General features: G+C 39.1%; 1 protein-coding gene across 1 annotated transcript in view; it reads right to left on the reverse strand.

Annotated features, from left to right (window-relative positions):
• Positions 1-2,099: 2,099 nt before the first annotated feature.
• The window catches only part of Myo3a (myosin IIIA), a 194,772-nt gene continuing 175,994 nt past the window's right edge, over positions 2,100-20,877 (reverse strand). Inside the window, exons 30-33 of the mRNA XM_076831740.1 lie at positions 14,215-14,321; positions 12,236-12,276; positions 10,578-10,721; positions 2,100-2,235 (exon numbers count right to left, since the gene is read on the reverse strand). Coding sequence (XP_076687855.1) covers positions 2,100-2,235; positions 10,578-10,721; positions 12,236-12,276; positions 14,215-14,321 — 428 coding nt within the window. The remainder of the gene's footprint in view (positions 2,236-10,577; positions 10,722-12,235; positions 12,277-14,214; positions 14,322-20,877) is intronic.

Below are 20,877 nucleotides of genomic sequence, written 5' to 3' on the forward strand. Positions count from 1 at the left end.
GAAGTCCGCCAGGCACGGTTTACTCGCTGTGACCTATTTCTTGTCCATAGGTTACCCAGAGATCGCGTCATAGCCCGGGCCAAAGAAAAACTATCTGGTACAAGTTTTCCCGTGTGTCCTTTTTTCAGTGCTTAAATGTGGAGGGACAGAGGAAGGAGGAGGGATGCTAAAAAAAGAGGGAGAAAGAAAAAGGAAACAAATACATTGCAACATCTCACCAAAGCATTGTCCATTCTCTTTTCCAGTCTCACTTAAAAAACAAAAACAAAACAAAACAAAAAACCCTGTGGGGAAGGGCGAGGGGAGAAGTAGGGAATTTAGGGACAATAGCTGATGCCTCCCTATCCAGCAAATGAAGAGCTGATTCCGGGGCTCTCGGTTCTGCAGGGGACACCTGGGAAGCTTGGGTTGAAGAATGGGCCTTGCAGCGAAGAGCTCAGTCCTTTCGCAGGCACCTACCTGTAGAGGGTCTCCTGGTGGTGGATGGGTAGGTAGGTAGGAGTAGATGGGGCTGGGCCACCTCAAGATGGACCCTTGAGCCTACCACCCCTAGAACCAGCTACATGCCCTGCCGAGCTGGTTTTGTCGGTGCTAGGATCAGGTCTGACAGCTTCCTTGGTCCACACAACCGGGGGTGACTGTTTCTTGGGTCCCAAGCCCTAGCGTGGTCACAGCGCTAACTCAGGAAAGGAGCAGGGCCTACAGAGCATTTGAACTGGAGGTTTGTCCCAGTTCCAGCTGGAGATTTTCCTGGGACTGGACTTTGGTAAAATGGAGAGGGTGCACAAGTCCAATCTCTGGGGAGCGTTCGGCGCTAACTCTCTGGTGAGACTATTACAACCCGTGGAGAAGTGGCACAGCCAACATTATCACCTCCCACCGCCTCCCCGTCTCTTGCCAACTCCCAGCATTTTCCCAGTCTTCTGGTTTGGGCCTCAGGGTACAGGAGCTGAGGAAAGGACGAGTCCCCGCCAGAACACTTCTGATTCAGTGGTTCATGGAATCACTTCGCCATCCTTCCTCCCACTTTTCCAGGCTGCAGAGACCTGAAGGATGTCTTTTCTAGAAAGTCTTAACCCGGTTTTTAAATTAAGTTGCAGTCAACTGCTGAATGCAGACCTCTGCCCATTCACTACTCTTCCCCCTCAACTTAAGTACACCCAAATTCGGAGCAGTGGTGAATGCCCCAAATCTCAGAGTAGGTGAACGAAAACCCTGACAGTTCTCAGTGATAGGGCTGGAATTTTTCTAGGCAAGACCAAAGGGAGCCACACTGACTAGGAAAGCAGCACGTTTGTGTGTGGTGCGTTGGGGGTCTGGAGTTTTGTTTGGAGGTCGTGTTTTCATGACAAATTGTGGGGGGAGTTAATTTAGATTGTGTGTGTTTGAGGTGGTTGGGGAGGGCGTTTGCTAATGGCGACTGGGGACACCTCTGCTCTTGTCTCTGGGAGCTGCCACCAGCACTCTATATACAGCAGAATTGGGGCCCCAAAGCGAACTTGATGAGCCTGCTCTGCAAACCACGGATTTTTCAAGACGCTTCCTTTTTATTCAGCAATCTTAATGACCACGAGAAAGGAAAGTTCAGTTTGAGATGAAATTCACCTTCCTTGCTCCCACCCGGGCTTTGTTCTGGAAGACTCATCCCACCTGAAATTGTCCAGTAGGCCTGAGACGGTTGTTTGCAATAAAGGAAAAAAAAAAAAAAAAAAAACTTTGATGTCACCCAAAATGAGAGAGGGGCTGATGTCAGCTCAGATGCAGCTGGATTCACAGAAAGAGTCTCAAACAAATGAACAAATACATTAGGGAAATTAGGGACAGGGCTGCTCCAACTCAAGGGCTGTTGAGAGAGGGGAGTGCGGGGTCTGGGGAGGGTCTTCAGGGTGCAGCGCGTGGGGCTTCCCAAGGGCTCCTCCTTCTGGGCACAGGAGGCTGGCCCCAGCATTTGAGGAGCACGAACAGCGGGCAGCCCCTACCGAGTCAAGCACTGGGCTTCAGTCCCTGGAGGTGCCAGCGCCCCAGACTTCCCCGCTTTGGTCCCTGTGGTCCCTCAGGCTTGAGCACTTTCCGACCATGGCAGCCTCTCAACAGCTGCGCTACAACTGCTCTACCAGGCGCCGGCGCTGGGAGGTTTTGCGCAGGAGCCTCCTGTAGTCGTAGGGGCTGGCTGCTGGCCCGGTCTCCTCCTGCTCTTCTTCCTGCTCCTCCTCCGAACTCTCCGCTGCCCAGCATCTGCGAGCGACATCCAGGAGTGTTAGAGCCGCCACCCGGCGCAGTGCCTCCCGACCCACCCCTAATTAGGCAGTTCCTCTTCCTGGCCCTTTCCACCAACCCTGTGCCTTTAAGAAAGACACCATCTAAATGTCTGGCTAGGAGCTGGGGTTGTGGCTCAGTGGTAGAATGCTTGCCCAGCACGTTGAGGCCCTGGGTTCCTTCCTCAACACCACATACAAATAAATAAAATGAAATAAAATAAAATAAAATAAATGTATTGTGTCCAACTATATATATATATATATATATATATATATATATATATATATATATATATTTTTTTTTTTTTAATGGAATCCAGTGACTTTATGTTTGGATGAGAGCTACACAAAGCATCAGAAGGCATAGATCAAAAAGACAAACTTCTTTTAGGATAAAAATAATTCACAACCAATAAGCCACATATTTATTTTAGTACTTTGATTTTTTAGTGGTGGTTGACACAATATCTTTATTATATTTATTTTTACTTGGTACTTAGGATCCAACCCAGGGCCTCGCAAGTGCCAAGCCAGCGGTATACTGCTGAGCCATTACCGCAGTCCCCAGTAGTTTGATTTTTAATACACTTTGGTCAAAGGGGAATCCTGGAGATGCCTAATCGGATACTCACATTTTGAGTTGTAAAACTGCCTTAATATTTTTCAAAATATTCCTCTAAATCTGACCATTCTGTTACACAGGATCTCTCTGCCCTGTTGTTTTTTCAGTTTTAATATTTTCAGTGAGGCTGTCTAGCCAGCTTTTCTGGATCACTGCTGGGAAATTGCCAATGTTTCTCTTTAGATTCTGAAGTTTGCCTGGGGAAGTGGGGTGCTCTCAAAGATGCAACTACACAGATTCATTCATTTAGCACCTGCCAAGTGCTGGGCAACGCTGTAGGTGATGGGTGAACAAAAGTCCCCATTTTCATGGAGTTTTAAATCTAGGGTGGCAGAGGAGCATGAACAATTTAAAAATATCAAGTGATGAGAGGTGCTATATAGAAAAATCAAAGCAGGGTAAAGTGGAGCCTGAGGGTTGTGCTATAATGTCATTTATTTCATAGATGATGGTCTCTATTAAGGTGACATTTGAAGAGAGGCCTGCAGTTAAAAGAGTGACTGAGTCTTGCAGAAGAGCAGTTATTCCAGGAGGATACAGCAGCCAATGGAAAAGTCCCAGGACTTCAGTGTACATATTGTGTTCAAGGAACAGTAGGGAGGTCACTGTGGCTTGAATGGAATAAACAAAGGGAAGAATAGCAAGAGAAGAGCACAGGAATGAGGATAAAATATGGCAGATAACTTAGTGCTTCAAGACCATGACAAGGACTTGGATTTAATTTAAGAGTAAAGAGAAAGATTAAGGGATTCAGAGTAGAGGAATGGCTTATAGAAGAATCTGGCAGCCAGAATGGAATTAGATAGGCATGTTAAAAGACTCTGCAGCAGTTCAAGTAAAACTGACAATGGTTTGGACTAGGCTTATAGAGGAAGAGGTGAGCATGGGCTGGATTCTGTCATACTTGCAAGGTAGAACCGAGAGTTTGCTGATGGTCTGGGACGTGAAAGATAGAAATAAAAATGTCCCCAAGACTTCTGACTTTAACAATGGGAGGATGGAGTTATTTAGTAAGATGGGGAAGACTGCTGCGGAGAGCATTTTGGGGAGGGGATAAGGATTTTAGTTTTGGTTATTCTAAGTTTGAGATACTTATTAGACATTCAAGAGGAGAGACTGAGTAGGCAATTGGATGTATGAATCCTGGTGTAGGTCAGAGACTCCAGTTCAGGAATTTCAAGTACATAGATGATATTTACATCATGAGAGTGTGTGTTGATACACACACACACACACACACACACACACACACACACATGCACACACATACATTATCTGGAACATTCCACTATTTCAAGTTGAGGACTTATCAGCAAAGGAGAATAAAGACAAGCAGCCAGTGAGGCAAGAGACAAACCAAGAGAAGTAGTGTCTTGGAGGTCAATAAAGAAAGTGTTTAAAGACAAACTGAGAAATCACAATGTTAAAGGATGCTAATGGGGAGGGATAAGGACTGGGAATAGGTCACGGTTTATGGCAAAATGGAAGTCATTGATGACTTTGACAGGAGCAGTTTCAGTAGAAACCTGAGTTAAGAGGCTCAAGAGAGAATGGAAAGAGAAGATACGGAGGAGGCAATATCTTTGCATATTACTCTTTTGCTATAATAAAGAGAAGAAAAAATGGGTAGCCTTAAAGGAATATTAAGGGTGTTTTTTTGGGGGTTCTGATTGCATTATGCTCACAAATGGCCAGAAATGATTTTATCAAAAGAACCCACATCCAAGATGCAGCAGAGAGGGGGACAACTGCCATACAATATTCTTGAGTGGGTGGAAGGACTTGGATGGAGTGCACAATGAGAAGGTGTGGCTTTAGCTGAGGGAAGTACATGCTTAAGTGGCAAGAAGGCTGGTAGATGTGGTGGTGGAAGCTTGTGTCTATACTCTGCTACTGCTTTCTTTCTTTTTTAATTAGTTATTTATTTATATATGACAGTGGAATGCATTATAATTCTTATTACACATGTAGAGTACACTTTTTCATATCTCTGATTGTATATAAAGTATATTCACACTAATTCATGTCTTCATGCATGTACTTTGGATAATAATGATCATCACATTCCACCATCATTTATAACCCCATGCTCCCTCCCTTCCCCTCCAACCCCTCTGCCCTATCTAGAGTTGTCTACTCCTCCTATGCTCCCTTTCCCTATCCCATTATGAATCAGCCTCCTTATATCAGAAAAAAAACATTTGATATTTGTTTTTTGGGGGGATTGGCTAACTTCACTTAGCATTATCTTCTCTAACTCCATCCATTTACCTGCAAATAACATGATTTTATTCTCTTTTATTGCTGAGTAATATTCCATTGTTTATAAATGCCACATTTTTTTTTTATCCATTCATCTATTGAAGGGCGTCTAGGTTGGTTCCACAGTTTAGCTATTGTGAATTGTGCTTCTATAAACATTGATGTGGCTGGGTCCCTGTAGTATGCTGTTTTTAAGTCCACAAAATTACAATTATCTTATATTAGTCAAAGGTGCCAAAAACATGCATTGGAAAAAAGATAGCCTCTTCAACAAATGGTGCTAGGAAAACTGGAAATCCATATGCAACAAAATGAGATTAAACCCCTATCTCTCACCATGCACAAAACTCAACTCAAAATGGATCAAGGACCTAGGACTAAAACCAGAGACCCTGCGTCGAATAGAAGAAAAAATAGGGCCTAATCTCCATCATGTGGGATCAGGTCCCAGTTTCCTTAACAAGACTCCTGTGGTGCAAGAATTGAAATGAAGAATCAATAAATGGGATGGATTCAAACTAAAAAGTTTCTTCTCAGCAAAAGAAAAAAGTCTGTGAGGTGAATGGAGAGCTTACATCTTGGGAGCAAATATTTACCCCTCACACACCAGGTAGAGCACTAATCTATAGGGTTTATAAAGAACTCGAAAAGTTAAACACCAAAAAACAAATAACCCAATCAATAAATGGGCCAAGGACCTGAACAGACACTTCTCAGAAGATGATATACAATCAATCAGCAAATATATGAAAAAATGTTCATCATGGCTAACAATTAAAGAAATGCAAATCAAAACCACTCCAAGATTTCATCTCACCCCAGTCAGAATGGCAGCTATTATGAAGGGAAACAATAATAAGTGTTTGCAAGGATGTGGGGAAAAAGGCACACTCATACATTGCTGGTGGGACTGCAAATTGGTGCAGCTAATATGGAAAGCAGTATGGAGATTTCTTGGAAAATTGGGAATGGAACCACCATTTGACCCAGCTATCCCCCTGCTACTGCTTTCTAGATAAAAAAGGAAAGAAGATTGTCAGCTGCAAGTGTGAAAATTATGAGGATAGAGGAAAGAGAAGCAAATCTTATCGAGTGGACTGGGGAGGGGGAATAATGGACTGAAGCCATACATTTTAAGCGAGAATAGATTTAGCTTATCTTTAACCATGTTAAGCTACATGGATGCAGGTACAGATTGGCAGAAAGTGGGTTTACCCAGCATGAACCTGGCATTAGGGTTTGCCAGCTAAATATAATTGAGGTAGAATGAGGCAGGGTCATGGCAGGTACATACAAATGAATGAAAAGAATGACACAAGGAGATGGCTAGAACATTGCCTGCTGGTGGAACATGTCATGCATTTTCTGAATAAGGAATTATAAGAAGAACAAACTTTTGGCAAGATCTTTCAGGGCATTTTGAGCTCAGTGGATACTTGACAGGAGAGGTCTTTTGTTTTATAATGGGTATCATAGACTTATAATAGGTGTCACGGAGTATTCTCCTTTGAGTTACTGACTTGAATTCTCCTATACGAGAATTAAAAAATATTGAGTAGTCATCATTTGCCAGATATATTACACACATTATCTCTAATTCTAAGAATGGAAATGCAAGGTCTTAGATCCTTCCTATCCTCAATCTGCAGATGAGAAAACAGATTCTACATGACAGGGCTAGTAAGGAGTTTTGAATGAGGATCCAGCACAGATTTATAGGGCCCAGATATGCTTCTTTCACTGTATCCCTCGACCTCTTTTCTGGCCATACTTCTTTCATAATTCTCTTAGCCTCAACTGATATACTCTTGTTCCATCTTACTTTTAAGTCCTTCCATTTTCTCCATACCTCTTTTTCATAATTAAAATCTGCATATATCCTTAATAAGCCACATTCTTCAATGCTGCTCAACAGAAACCCCACTGGATTCTATTTTGGGAGGACATAAGAAATGGTCACCACTAATTACCTGCTATCAACTTTTATTTAGAATTCATGAACATTTATTGAAAGAGAAATCAAGACAACAATTTTAATTATAATAGCTGCAAAAAATAAAACTCTTGAATTTAACCAAGGAGGCAAAATATTTGTGCACTGAAAAGTATAAGACACGAAGGAAATTGAAGAAGGTGCAAGTAAATGGGAATATATATCCCATTTTCATGGATTACAAGGATTAATAATGTTGAAAATGTCTATAACACTCCACATGAGCTACAAATCAAAGCAATTCCTAGTCTAAGTTCCAATTTTTTTTTTAACAGAATAGGAAAAACAATTCCGAATGATTTGCATGGAACCACAAAAGATCCTGTACTGTCAAAACAATCATGAGCAATAAGAACAAAGCTGGAGGCATCATACCACCGAATTTCAAGACCTACTACAAGCTATGCCAATACAAACAGATAATGGCATGAAAAGACACACAGAACAACGTAACAGAATAGAGGGCTCAGAAATAAACCCATACATTTATAGTCATTTGGTTTTTGAAAAAAGATGCCAAGAAAACACTAGGAAAAGGAGTTTCTTTAATAAACAGTATTGGGAAAACTGTATAGTCACAGGCACAAGAATGATACTAAACTATTATCTCATACCATTTAGAAAATTGAATTAAACATTTAAACATTAAGACCTGAAACTGTAAACTACTAGAAGAAAACATAGGGGAAAAGCTCCATGACATGCTCTGGGCAGTGATACTTTGGATCTGACACCCAGAGCACAGGCCACAGGAGCAAAACTAGATAAATAGGATCATATCTAATTTAAAAAATTCTGTGGAGCAAAGGAAACAATTAATATAGTGAAGGTATAACCCATGGAATGGGAGTTAATATTTGTGAACCATACATATAACAAGGGGTTAACATTCAAAATATATGTGGAACTCAAACAACTCCACAGCAAGGAAATAAATAACCCATTAAAAAAATGGATAAAGGGCTTGAATAGACATTTCTCAAAAGAAGACATACAAATGGCCAATAGGTATGTGAAAAAAAAAGAGAAGAAGCTCAACATCATTATTCATCAAACCTCAATGAGATATGCCCTCACACTTATAAAGATGGCTGTTATCAAAAAGATACAAAGTGTTAAGCTGAGTTTTTATGACACATGCCTATAATCCCAGAAGCTTGGGAAACTAAAGCAGGAGGACTGCATGTGCAAGACCAGCCTGAGCAATTTAATGAGACCCTGTATCAAAAAAGAAAAAAATGATAGCAATTGTTGGCAAAGATATAGAAAAAAGGAAACTCCAGCACACTGTTGGTGGGAATGTCAATTAGTACAGCTTTGTGAAAAGTAGTCTGGAGGGTCGTCAAAAAATAAAAAAAGGTAGTTATCAAATTATCCCCCAATCTCCCTACTAGGTATATATGCAAAAGATGTGAGGGGAGTACCTTGAAGGCAGATCTCAAGTCCACTTGCCCCCAAATGTCTTTCAGAGCCACTTTAAAAAATGTTTTGTTTTTTCCCCCCATTTTAAAACTAGAATCTTATCAAGGTTCACTCACTGCATTTGGCTGAGTTGTGTCTATAATCTTTAGTTTCAAAAATTCCTTTCTTGGAGTTCCCTTCTTGTTCAGCTTTGCTTATTTTTATTTTTTATTTTTTTAGTGCTGGGATTGAAACCAGGGCCTTACATATGCTAGGCAATTGCTCTATGAACACACCCTATCCCTACTTCCCACTTTGTGATATCAGTATACTTTCCTCAACCACCAAGTGCCTTGGATGTAAGGACCATTCCTTATGCACCCCTATATCCACCCCTTCCTAAATGCCCAACACAGTGCTTTGAATAAAGTGGCAATATTGAATAGCAGTTAAAGCCATTGAATCTAAAACTGGAGAGTCCTGCATTCAAAATTTCAGGCTCCATCACTTACTATATAGGTGACTATTTGCAGTCTCTAAGTTTGCAGATTTAGCCTCTTTATCTATAAAATGGGGCAATAATACTTACTGTTTCCTCAGCTTGCTGTGAGGATTAAATGAAATAACAGCATAAAGCTAGAACAAATTAAGCATTCAACCAATGTTAGCTGCTGGCATTCTTATTATAGTGATTACTAAATACATATCCATAAACATAATTCGATAACAGGCAACATTTCAGGGACATAATAGCAGATGTGTTTCTGTCATTGGGGGAGGAGAAAGAATATTCTGGAGAGGGGGCAGAGTTGGCTGTTAAAATGTGAAGAAGGTAGTCGGTGAAAAACACTGGAGCACAGTGTAAAAATCTTGGACTTTATTTCACTCACTACGTATGTGACCTGGAATGAGTTATTTAATCTTTTTGGCACTTGAACTCTGTGGTTAGACTAGCACATCTATAAGCTCCAACATGTTACAGTTCTTGATTTCAAAATGGAAGAATAAAATCTTTTTGGAGACAAGGGATAAAAATGAAAGTTCAGGTAGATTCTGGAAAGCAGATAAAGAGAATAATAGCCACCAAGAATGGAACACCTCTCTTATGCTGCATATTGTGTTAAGTGATTCATCATTTCATTTAATCTCTGCAACAATGTAGTGAGGCAGTTATCAGCAAATCCTTTTGCAGATGTGGACACTGAGGCTTAAAGAGATGGGTAATATGAGCACGATCATTCAACCACCAAATGGCTTTATCAGGATCCAAATCTAAGACATTCTAACTCTAAAACCTTGGCTCTTAACCATCATGTCACACTGTAATGAGACGAGTGAGGGGTGCCGAGTGTTCTAGGCTGATAGGATGCTGGCTCAGGACTTTTGGATAAATAGCTCCTCATGACCTGTCATTGCTCCCATTTCTCATATTTCATGTTTTTGTCTTATTACCCTCAATCTTAAAGCTTAAGAAAGAATTTGTGAAGACAAGAAAAAACAAAACCAAAAACCAAAACATAATCCCTAAAGTTGCAAATAAGCTGCAAAAGAAGTTACTTAATATTATGAAGTTGTTGGTAGGAGAAAAACTCAAGTCCCAAATACATATTTTTCTATGAATCTTACTCCAAAATATTTCTGATTTGATATTCTGATTTGATATTCTGAGAAATTATAAACCACAATTAAGAAACCAAGAAGGGATTAAATTACCATTTAGAGTTTAACATAGATTTTAGATAGGGTATGTTGCAGCTTATCATCCAAACTGACAAACTTTTAAAAAGAGATGTTATTAATAATTACACCAAAAAACAGGTATATAAGTAGGTCTAAATTGTGATTTTGATAAGAAAATGAAGATGTTTGATTATGCTACTGCAACATTTATGATTTTTATCTTTAAACATTGTATCCCTTGTGAGAAGCAACATTAAGTAAAACCACTTTGTCATTAGCCCATAAGTAAAGTGAAATTGCTTAAAAACAGAATTGTGAGTATAAAGTTGAACATGCTGTATTTTAAAATGCAGTTTATTACCTTTCATTAGCCTTAAAGCATTGACTCTGGAGTTCCTGCTGTTGTCTTGATTCTCTTAAGTTAGGGTTATGGTACTTTGGTCCAGAATGACTGGGCAAAAATTCCTTATAATAGAAATCTTCCAAATCTAATAATTTTCCCTGACTGTAAATGAACACATAACATATCATGACATCAGTGTAATTCTCTATTTACTTAAACTTACAGAATATTTGTTTTCCTTTTTTTTAAGCATTTACTGTAATTTAAGAGTAACACATACAGGTCAATATAAACGAGTCTTGAAATGTGCAAAAACCGTATAAATCATAAATTAGAAAGAAAAACAGACTTGTCATCTCTTACCTGGAATAAAGCACTAACTGCTGGAGCAGCTTTTCCTGAGTCTCTTAGTTTTAACCTGGCATAAAACTAGTAGTTACTAGAACAGCCAGTGATAACGCTGCTCTCATGCATCGGTGTTCACAACTGACCCCAGGGCTGCTATCAGGAAAGCTGGTCTTTATGCACAAGCACAAAGCATTTTTAAAATATATCAGTCCATCAGTACATTGATACACACAAGGTTTTATGATCTTAATTTCCCTCCTTCACAAGGAACCCTCTGGCCTCCTTCTACCTGTTTGTCTTTAGGGAATTTACTTCTGTGCCAGATTCTAATTCCTGAACACATTATACATACAGGGGTGTGTCTCAACCATTTTAATTCTTGGATCTACTCAGGCCAGAATCTTGCTCCTGTGGTGCTCAGCACCTGTGGTCTGATGGACATCACAGGATGTAAACCAGTAGGTATGGAAATCCACCAGGTCTGACACGGTTTCTGGGTAGATGTTTTTAAAATTCCAGATACCAATTTATAAATGGACTTTCAGGATGCCATCGATTCATAAATAGAAAACTCTGTTCATTCATGCATAAAAGAAGAACCCTCTTTTGTTATTAGCACTGTTCAGAAAGTGGTTGGCATTGATTAAGATAGTGGTATAGGGCTAGGGTTGTAGCTCAGTGGTAGAGAGTTTGCCTAGCATATGGGCTGCACTGGGTTCGATCCTCAGCACCACATAAAAATAAATAATAAATAAAAGTATTGTGTCCACCCATAAATGAATATATTTTTTTTAAAAAGCAGTGGCATAATGTTAAAATAGTAGAGTACTGGTTGACTGAAATGTAGGAAAATGAAAATCACCTGAAGTTAAGTGTGCCACATCTGTAGGTAACACAAATCTTGCTATCCTAACAAACCCATGAAAATAAAAATAAAACATGAGATTTAGCATGTGTTGAAGGAGAAAAAGCAAAAGGAATTTAGGGAAAGAAATTCTGTGAATATGAGTATGTTCAAATTGCCCAATTAAAACTATTCAATGAACTGAGAAAAGCAAATTCTATATTGGGGATGGTACCCTTTTTTTAAAAAAAAAAAAACATGTTCAAGTCCTTAGAAAATGCTTCTTACAGTGCTGACTCAATGTATTTTCAGTGGGAAATATCTTGTAAATTATACATAAACAACACATTTAAAAATATGTTGGAAGCACAGTACTGCCAAATGTATCCACATAATACACAGGATCTTTGACCATAATTTGAACAGTGGATTTATATCTCTGTTTGAACAAGAAGACTTGTTGAAATCTAGAAGTAATCATTACCTGTCTTTCCTTGGTCTTCGTTTCTCTTCTTGGATTGACTTCTAAAGGGAATAGAATTAAAAAGTTCTAATATATAACACTGTGTCATAATAGTCTGCAATATTATGGCATTAATGGAAGATAGGAAAGAGGGAAGAGTCCAGTGAGTAGATTTATAAATTTATAAAATTACTTGGTCACTCATAAAAGACCACGTACTATGTGATTCTAATTGTATGGAACGTACTGAAGAGGCACTATACAGGCAGAAAGTGGATTTGTGAAGGCCTAGGGATTGTGGGTAGGGAGTGACTGCTAATGGGTAGGGTTCCTTTCAGGGGTGGTAAAAATCCGGTAAAATTGGTTGTGGTGATGGTTGTACTAAAAGCCATTTACTTGTACGTTTTATATGGCATGCAAAACTTACATCCCAACAAAGCTGGGTGAATGTGTACACCTGTGTATAGACATGTCTGTGTGCATCTTAATACAGAAAATGTAAAAAAAAATTAGGCAGTTTGATATTAATTTCGGAGCTAGAGAGAGACCTAATCTCTCTCTAGCTCAGGAGAGATATCTAAGCTCTCTTAGCCAGGGAAATAAAAGGAGAAGAGCTCACATGATCAAATTCTGGGCAACAACAAGAGGGTGAGAAGCCTTCTGAAGAAACTGAAGAGATATCACCAGAGTATAGGGGAAGGACTAGAAGACTCTGACTAAGGTGGAGTCATGTGTGAGCTTCATTGTATCTTGGGAGGTGGAAAATCTGTTCTCAACAAATTCTCTGGGTTCTAGCACATTTTTCTGGGTTCTCTGTGGCATGGAGAAGAGTTGCTCCTCTCTGTGGCAATCAGGAGTGAGTAAATCAGTATTGCAAATGGAGGGCCCACGGAGGGAAAGGGACCTGGGACCGTGAGAGGACGCCACTCCCTGGCAGAGTTTCAAGTAGTTAAATATGACCAGTGGACATGGAAGGACCAGGATATGAAGCTGAAGAGCAGTCCCAGGTCCAACAAAGAAGGTCTTGGAAGGAATCTGGACTGTATACTAATGGAGCTGCTGAGTCATTAAAGGGCCTATCAAAGGAGGAACAAAATCAAAATTATGGTTTAGAAAAAGTTTCTGATGTAGCCTGAGCGTGGGGTGGAGTCGGGGGTGAGATTAGAAGCAGTTAGGGGAGCTGGAAATACTCCAGGTGAGAAATGATGGTGATCTGAATTAGGGTAGATGCTGTGAGGTTACAGAAGGAAGATGAATTGCAGAGAGCTTTGGTCCATAGACGTCAGTTTAGAGCAATGGATCAGGTATGAAAGGGAGAAGCAAGATTCGGGATGACTTCCAGGATCTTGGTTTAGAAAACCAAGTGGACAACAGTGGGATTTATGGAGAACAGGAACATGAGAGCAAGGGCCACCTAGCAGGGGTGATGTTAGTGAGTTCCCATCTAGAGCAAACTGGGAGTGGAGTCAGAAGACTTCGTAAAATTAGTGGCCCACACATGCTTACCTGTGTCTTGGGATCCTGAACCATGAGATGTGGATATGACATTAAAGGCTGCTTCTAGGATTAGATATTACAGTGAATGTGAACAAGCAAATCTTTAGGCCTGTAATTTAAGGTGTTCAACGAATGTCCCCTTCTCTTTCACCATAACCCACCCATTTGCATTCCTTAATGCACGCCCTCTGTAGACAGCTCCAGTCATGATGGCTTTCCCTTTCTGGGTTGATATTTGCATATAAGCTCAGATTCATGACCAGCAAAGAGAGTTGCTGGGAGAACACAGTGGGTATAGGACCACAGGAGAGGTCTGGACCATGAGGAAGAGGGGTGAGAGGACAGGAAAGTGCCCAGATACTCAGCTGGGGGAAAAGTCAATGAAGAGGCAACCCAGAGGTGTCTCTGGTTTGCCAGGCCTTCCTCTGTGGCAGTGTGCCAGATGCAGAACACTGGCCTTCAGAACATACTCTGGCTCCCGTGGATAAGAGCGAGCCACTTACATGTAGTAGATAATAGTATGTGGAATCTTCGGGGTTATTTAATGTTTTGGGTTTCCGGGGTCGTCTTGGGGGTCTCAAAATTTTTGGTTCTTCTCCTTTAGAGATACCTATAAGAAAGGAGATCATGAACAAATATTTAAGTACAAAGACTTTTATCATGAAATGTTTTCCTTTTGGGGTAAATAAGAACTTATATGAGATAACTGAGGTGAAAACTAGGAGGAAGAGGAAATGTGTTCCCACACTAACCCTTACTATATTCCTTGCCTCATACTATCTTCCAATTGTCTTGAGAGCTAAGGGAAAGAAAAGAAGAGGAAGAAAAGTAATGTGGAGTAGGGTACACTAATTCATAGGATGGAGGAGGAGGACAAAGTCAGCAGAAAAATTATTCATTTTTATATTTTTGGTGCTGATGGGGATTGAACACAGGATCTTGCACATACCAGGCAAGTGCTCTACCAGTGACTATTCAGTCCCATAAAACATTCTTAAAAGGGTCATTATATTCATACAACATCTGCTATTCCTTCCTGCCCCCTTCTATGACACGGGTGAGGTGGCCCAACCATTTAAGCCCTGGGTGATCTTCATATTAAAGCACCATCTGCTTATGGCCCAAATGAGCAGACTACTCATTTGTAGGGTTGACATGTTTTTGGATGCCTAATCTATCTTTCATGAAAATTTAGAAAGACAAACCCTTAGAATTTTTGGATTCAATTTAAAAATACTGACCAAGAAGGAACACATTTGGTCATTTTTTCCTGCTCTCTCTACCAGTATGGCCAACTTCTTAAAGCTAGAGCAACAGAACTTCTGATGATCTACATGCTTGGTTGCTTATATTCATGACAAATGGTTTTATATTTACAGAACTAATAGGGCCTCTCACTGAATATTTCTAGTTTTCAAGACTCTTAAGCACCCCATCTACCAACTGCAGTTGTAGAGAATGGCTGCTTGACAACTACATCAGGATCAGGGGGAAGGTGGGTCTGGGCACTGTTGGAGAATGGTGCATTCAACATATATCTGAGCATATATTTCTTAGCAAGACTTTAAGGGCAATAGATCATTATTGCAAATAATAAAGGGACAGCAATAGTTTCCAACCCACAGATGAAGAAATACAGAGAGAAACTGAATCATCCCCAAACATACTAATCCAATCAAGTTAAATCTATTCAAGTCAATGAATAGGTAATACTTAGTATATATAAACAACTATGGGAGGGTCAATCAGCTCCAATTAGCATGGAAGACTCCGATGTCTAACTTTCTAGTCTCATACCCAGCCTGCTAGGTGAGCGTATTTGTCACAACAGCACTTGTAGTCTAATACTATCCACTTCACTTATTTCAAAATGTGTGGGAAATTACCGGACAATTAAAGAAGATCAAGTCATTAGGAGGACTTTTTAAAGGTGAACTGCATGGACCAAAGCTAACCAGAGACAATCACAATAACCATAGTTTACTGCCCTTTTTTGAATAAAACAAAAGAAAATGAGTTAGTTATTAAGGGAATTATGTTAACAGGGATTAATAATAGCCTAGATACTTTTCTAATCAATACTTGGGATTTATCTCTCATTCTCTTTTCCTTCTCCATAGGAACAGGACAAGGAGTTGGAGGGAGAAAAAATATCTGTATATCTAGATCCTGTCATAGACTGTCCTAGGCAAAAGATGGTAAAGCTTTCATTCTTGCTAACACCCCAAATAGTAGTATTTTATATTTTTCTTTCTTTTCATTATCCCAGTGTTGATCCTTAAACAGCTTCTATTTGCTCTTGCATTTTTTTTCATTTTTTAAAGTGTCTTGATCATATCCACTTATCTCATTTGAATCTGAATGGCAAGAAACATGAAAATACAGTATCTAGTTACTGTATATTCTTACTATTTTTAGAGGAATTTCAAAGTGGTCTGTGACTAAATTTTAACTTGGCTTTAATACTATTTCAAATCTGGATTAAAGTATCAGCACCTTACTATTGTAACACAAATGAAATTGAAGACGGCAAAGAATCTTATTAAATGCCACAAGAGTGAAAACCAGAAAAGACATTTCTAGTAATACAGGAATTCTTGATCTTGTCTCCATTTGCTCATCAAATGATCCCTATTCAATCTGATTTCAGTTACAAAGACTCTATTGAAAAATGCCTTCTTGAAGGTCAAAGGTACACTTCATTGACAAATCCGAAGACCCTTTATCTGTCCTTATTATCTCTGACTTCCTCATCACTGAGCATTATCGACCACCTCTTGCCTTCCCAACAGAGGATGACGAGGTTTCTGAAGGCAGATGCCTTATTTGTTTTTGTATTCCTAGCACTTAAGGAAATGTTTAATATATAATAAGGGCTTAATAAAAGTTCATCCTGAATTCCTGCAGTTTGTACCAACTACTCGGTGCTGATGAATTACTAATGCACACCTCAGATTTGACCTTTCCCCCTATAAGAGCCCCTGCCCTAATATCTTATTCCCCAATAAATACTTCTATCTTGAACTGCAGACTCAAATGAACCAGTGGTCCTCTTTTTCTCCAAAATTCTGTTCCCTACAATTTCAATGGCACCATTGTTTGTTGTCTTGGTTAAAAATACTTTGTCCCTTTGCCTTAGCCTTCTTGCCTTCCTACAATGAATAACTTCTGCCCATGTTTTGACACATTCTTTGAAATGTCTAATATTCATCTCCCATTCTGTTTAGTTGCTACTGCCACCACTCTGGACCCACTCACCCATATGATCATTGTTTAAGTCTTAATCTGTTCTCCATGCTTTATTTCACAATCATAAATCAGATTTTTTTCTATCTTAAATATTATTTCAATTATAAAATTTCATTTTTTTAAAAAAGTATGATGGCTCTTTTTTTTTTAAACTAGACTTCTCCTAAATCCAGGTTATGTACAATCTCAGCAGTTCTGATTTTATCTCTTATTTCTCCCCAAAATGAACTATCTCTTCTCTTTAGTCTAATAATCTCATGAGAATCCCGACACATTTTGTAGCTATAACTTTGCTTGTTCTCATCTTCTCATAGAAGAGCTTTTCACCACCTCACTGATCCATCAAGTGTCCTTCAGTGCCCATCTCTGGCCTTTGCTCTCCCTTCCACGAAGCCTTCAATGATCTCCCTCTCACTGATAGTTAATGGTGCTTGCTGATTGTACAAAACATTTGAAACTCATTATGGAATAAATTGTGCCCCCTTAAATTGTGCATCTTGGAATGTGAGCATCTTTGGAGATAGGGTTTTTTAAACAGGAAATCAAGTTAAGATGAGGTCAGTCAGAGCTAACCCAATAGGACTGGTATCTTTATAAAGAGAATAAATTCAGATCTAGACACTTTGTACAGAAGGAGGACCAAGCGAGGATGCAGGGAGAACGTGGCCATCTACCAAGCAAGGGGGGAGACTCTAAGGGAATGGACCCTGCTGACACTTGGACTTTGAGTCCCCAGAACCATGAGAAAATACATTTATGTGGTTTAAACTACTAAGTCTATAGTAGTTTGTTATGTCAGCCTGGAAACCTCATTTAAAACCTAACCCCACACTTCTTACCATCTACAATTTTTATCTATGATTTTGTAAAAACAGTTGGAACAGAAGTTTCTGGATGGAGGGGGTGATGACTCAGGTTTTGGTGTCCTCCTGCTTTCTCATGGGTGGGCCACATGCTTTAGGTGCTTTGAGATTCGAAGAGTGTCGCTTCCATTTTAGCTCAGGGGCACGGTGCTAAGTAAGTAGTACACACTGAATATACTTTTGTTAACTAGATCAACAAACTGTCACGTATAGAAAAATTAATTCCTTAGGCTTTAAAGACAAATAGAAATTAGAAAATCAATAAAATTCTTGGAGGGAAATCCAAGAGAATCCATTATGAACAATCTAGGGGAGTAAATGTCTTCATTCAAATTTAGAAGTCATAAGAAAGTTTACATGTTTGCCTATTAAAAACAGATGGGGGGCTTGGGGTGTTGCTCAATGATAAAGCACTTGACTAGCATGCTTGACGCCCTGGGTTCAATCCTCAGGACCCTCCCCCCCCACACACACACAAAAGGTGGCAGGGCAGAGAAACCTTTTATGCAATGAAGTCAGAGGACACGTGATAAACTAGGAAAACACTATTTATAGCACAGATGACAGATAAAAGGGTTGGTGTTTTTAATATACAAAGAACGTAAACAACTACAAATGTAGAGACTGAAAAATGATCAAAAGATACAATAGGAAGTTCAAGATGAGCAAATTTAAAAATCAAGTAAGCATGGGAAAGCACAATCATACAATGAAATTAAAATAAAAATAAGATATCTTTTTACTCTAGACACATCAGCCAAGATTAAAAAGATGGATAACAATTCAGGACAGGATGTCAGGACAAGTGTATTCTTACTATTCGGGACAAGTGTATTTAATTGTTAAAAGAAATGTTGACTGTTAGAACCTTTTAGGAAAGCAAGCTATCAAAATCAAAAATACCTCTCAACTCAATAATCCTACCACTGAGGATTTTTCCTATAAAATTAAAATCCTAGTAGACAAGAACATTTTCAAAGATATTTAGTGCAACATTTTTCAGAGTGACAAAATAATGTGAGACAAAGTGAATATCTAACAATGGAGAAAATTTTATATAATGTTTATAATCCCCAAATGGAATATTATGCAGTTATTAAGAATGAATTATAGCTGAACTAGTTGATGTGAAGAATTTCCTGACAAGGAGCTGAGTGAGAAAATCAAGCTGCTGAAGGGTTTATATCATTAACCCAATTACATAAAATAATAGTAAAACTTTAATGTTGGATATATAAGTGCATGAATATACATCTATGGAAAATAGGAAAGAATACATAGTTTAATAATAAGCAGTCCCTTGAAGGGAGGCTAATGTGGGTTGAGAGGGAGAACAGGAAAATGAACAGAAGAAGGAAAAAAAACTACATTAAAATAACCTCTGAAATGTATGGTAAGGTCACATTTATGTAAAATTATAAATATGCATGTGGGCATGTATAGTTATAAAGATAACAAAGTCAAAATGCCTGGATTTTTAGAATTTCTGATTAATTCTTGTCTTGTAGAATCTGCAGTAGTGTTTATTATTAACTATTTTCCCTTCACCAGGATAATCTAAAGTGGAGCAATGAATATTCTTTAAAGGTGTTTCACTTAAGATATTGCCATGCAAGGTGGATGGATGGTCAGTAAATAAAAATTACTGATGAATGCATTCAGCAGGTTCTGATTGCTCTGTTAACATTTCCTTGGATTATGTTTTTTAAAAAATTTAAGGGCAAACTTCCCTTGAATTTACCAGCATACAAATATTTCAGAGAGGCATAAGTTTATTTTGCCCTGTAATGGCTCTCTGAAATTTTGTTCCTTTGGGAGAGTACAAACTCCATCTACTAACATCATTCTAACCCCTTAATTACAAAAATGACATAAACATTTATAATCACGAATTATTAGTAGCATATCAATGTTGGCACTAGCAAAATTAGGTTTGTGGTTATTTTGTGTGATGTGCATGATAAATATTAGCTTGCAAAGGTTATAGCCAGAAGGTAAGACATCTATTTATATTGCAGTTCTGGTAATAATTTCCTTAAGTATTTTAATTTATCAGAAATGCACCTCTTTTTTTCATATAGAATTGATAAGCATCTCAATATTTTTCATTTGAAGACAGGAAACAGATTAAAAACTCATTGCCAACATTTGCTTTATAAAATGAAATTTCAGTATTATTCTCTTTTTTAATGATAATTGCACTTTTACTTAACTATACACACACAGTATAATTTGCATAAGTATCCTATGTCTAAATCAGATATTAACAGAAGAGACCTTATGTTGCTATATTTTTTTCTTTAAGAATTCAATTCTTTAGTTGTTATAAATTTCCATTTCCTCCTGACAGTCCATGACCTTCAAGCAATACAGTGACCTACAGGAAATCTTAGAAGGGAGGAATTTGCATTACTGTACTTTAAAGGCAGACTCAGCCAGTCATGATTATGACCTGCCTTTGAGAAGCTGCAGCTTCCACCATTCACCTTATCTGCCCTCGGCCAGGCTGGCACTTCAGGAGGTCTGTATACAGGTTCTGAGCTCATGGTGGACTCTCCAGTTCCCAAGTGTTCCTATCTGCCTTGCATGGCCTCATTCCTCTGGCTTCTGGAGATGTCTTCAATTCTCGTGGTTGCCTTGGATTTGACCTCTTGCTTTTCCTGTGTGGTACCTTTCTCCTGAGTTTACCTGAGGCGAAGTGTTAAGGGCAGGGGCTTGTCCTGCTCTATGTCCTTAGCACTACCCATTCCTTTGGCTTTTCTTTTTCTAACAACTGAATACCAGTGTCCCAGGACCAGCTTGTTAGGAACTCTTGGTTTGAAGGTGTCGATTTGAGACTGCCCATTTGGTATGGTGATGCCCTGTTCAATAGGAGGTTCTGTGCCAGCCACGGATCTATTCAGTTCTTGACCTTGAGGTTCAGATGCCAGCTGCTGGGGGGAGAAAGTTATGGGTGCAAGCTGATAATCATAATCAGGCTGCTTATACTCATGACCTTGGTTCTGCTTACTTTGAAAAAACGTTCTCACAATAAATCCTTGGGATGTTTATACC

The sequence above is a fragment of the Callospermophilus lateralis genome, chromosome 13 (genome assembly GCF_048772815.1).
Source record: "Callospermophilus lateralis isolate mCalLat2 chromosome 13, mCalLat2.hap1, whole genome shotgun sequence".
Classification (NCBI taxonomy): Eukaryota; Metazoa; Chordata; class Mammalia; order Rodentia; family Sciuridae; genus Callospermophilus; species Callospermophilus lateralis.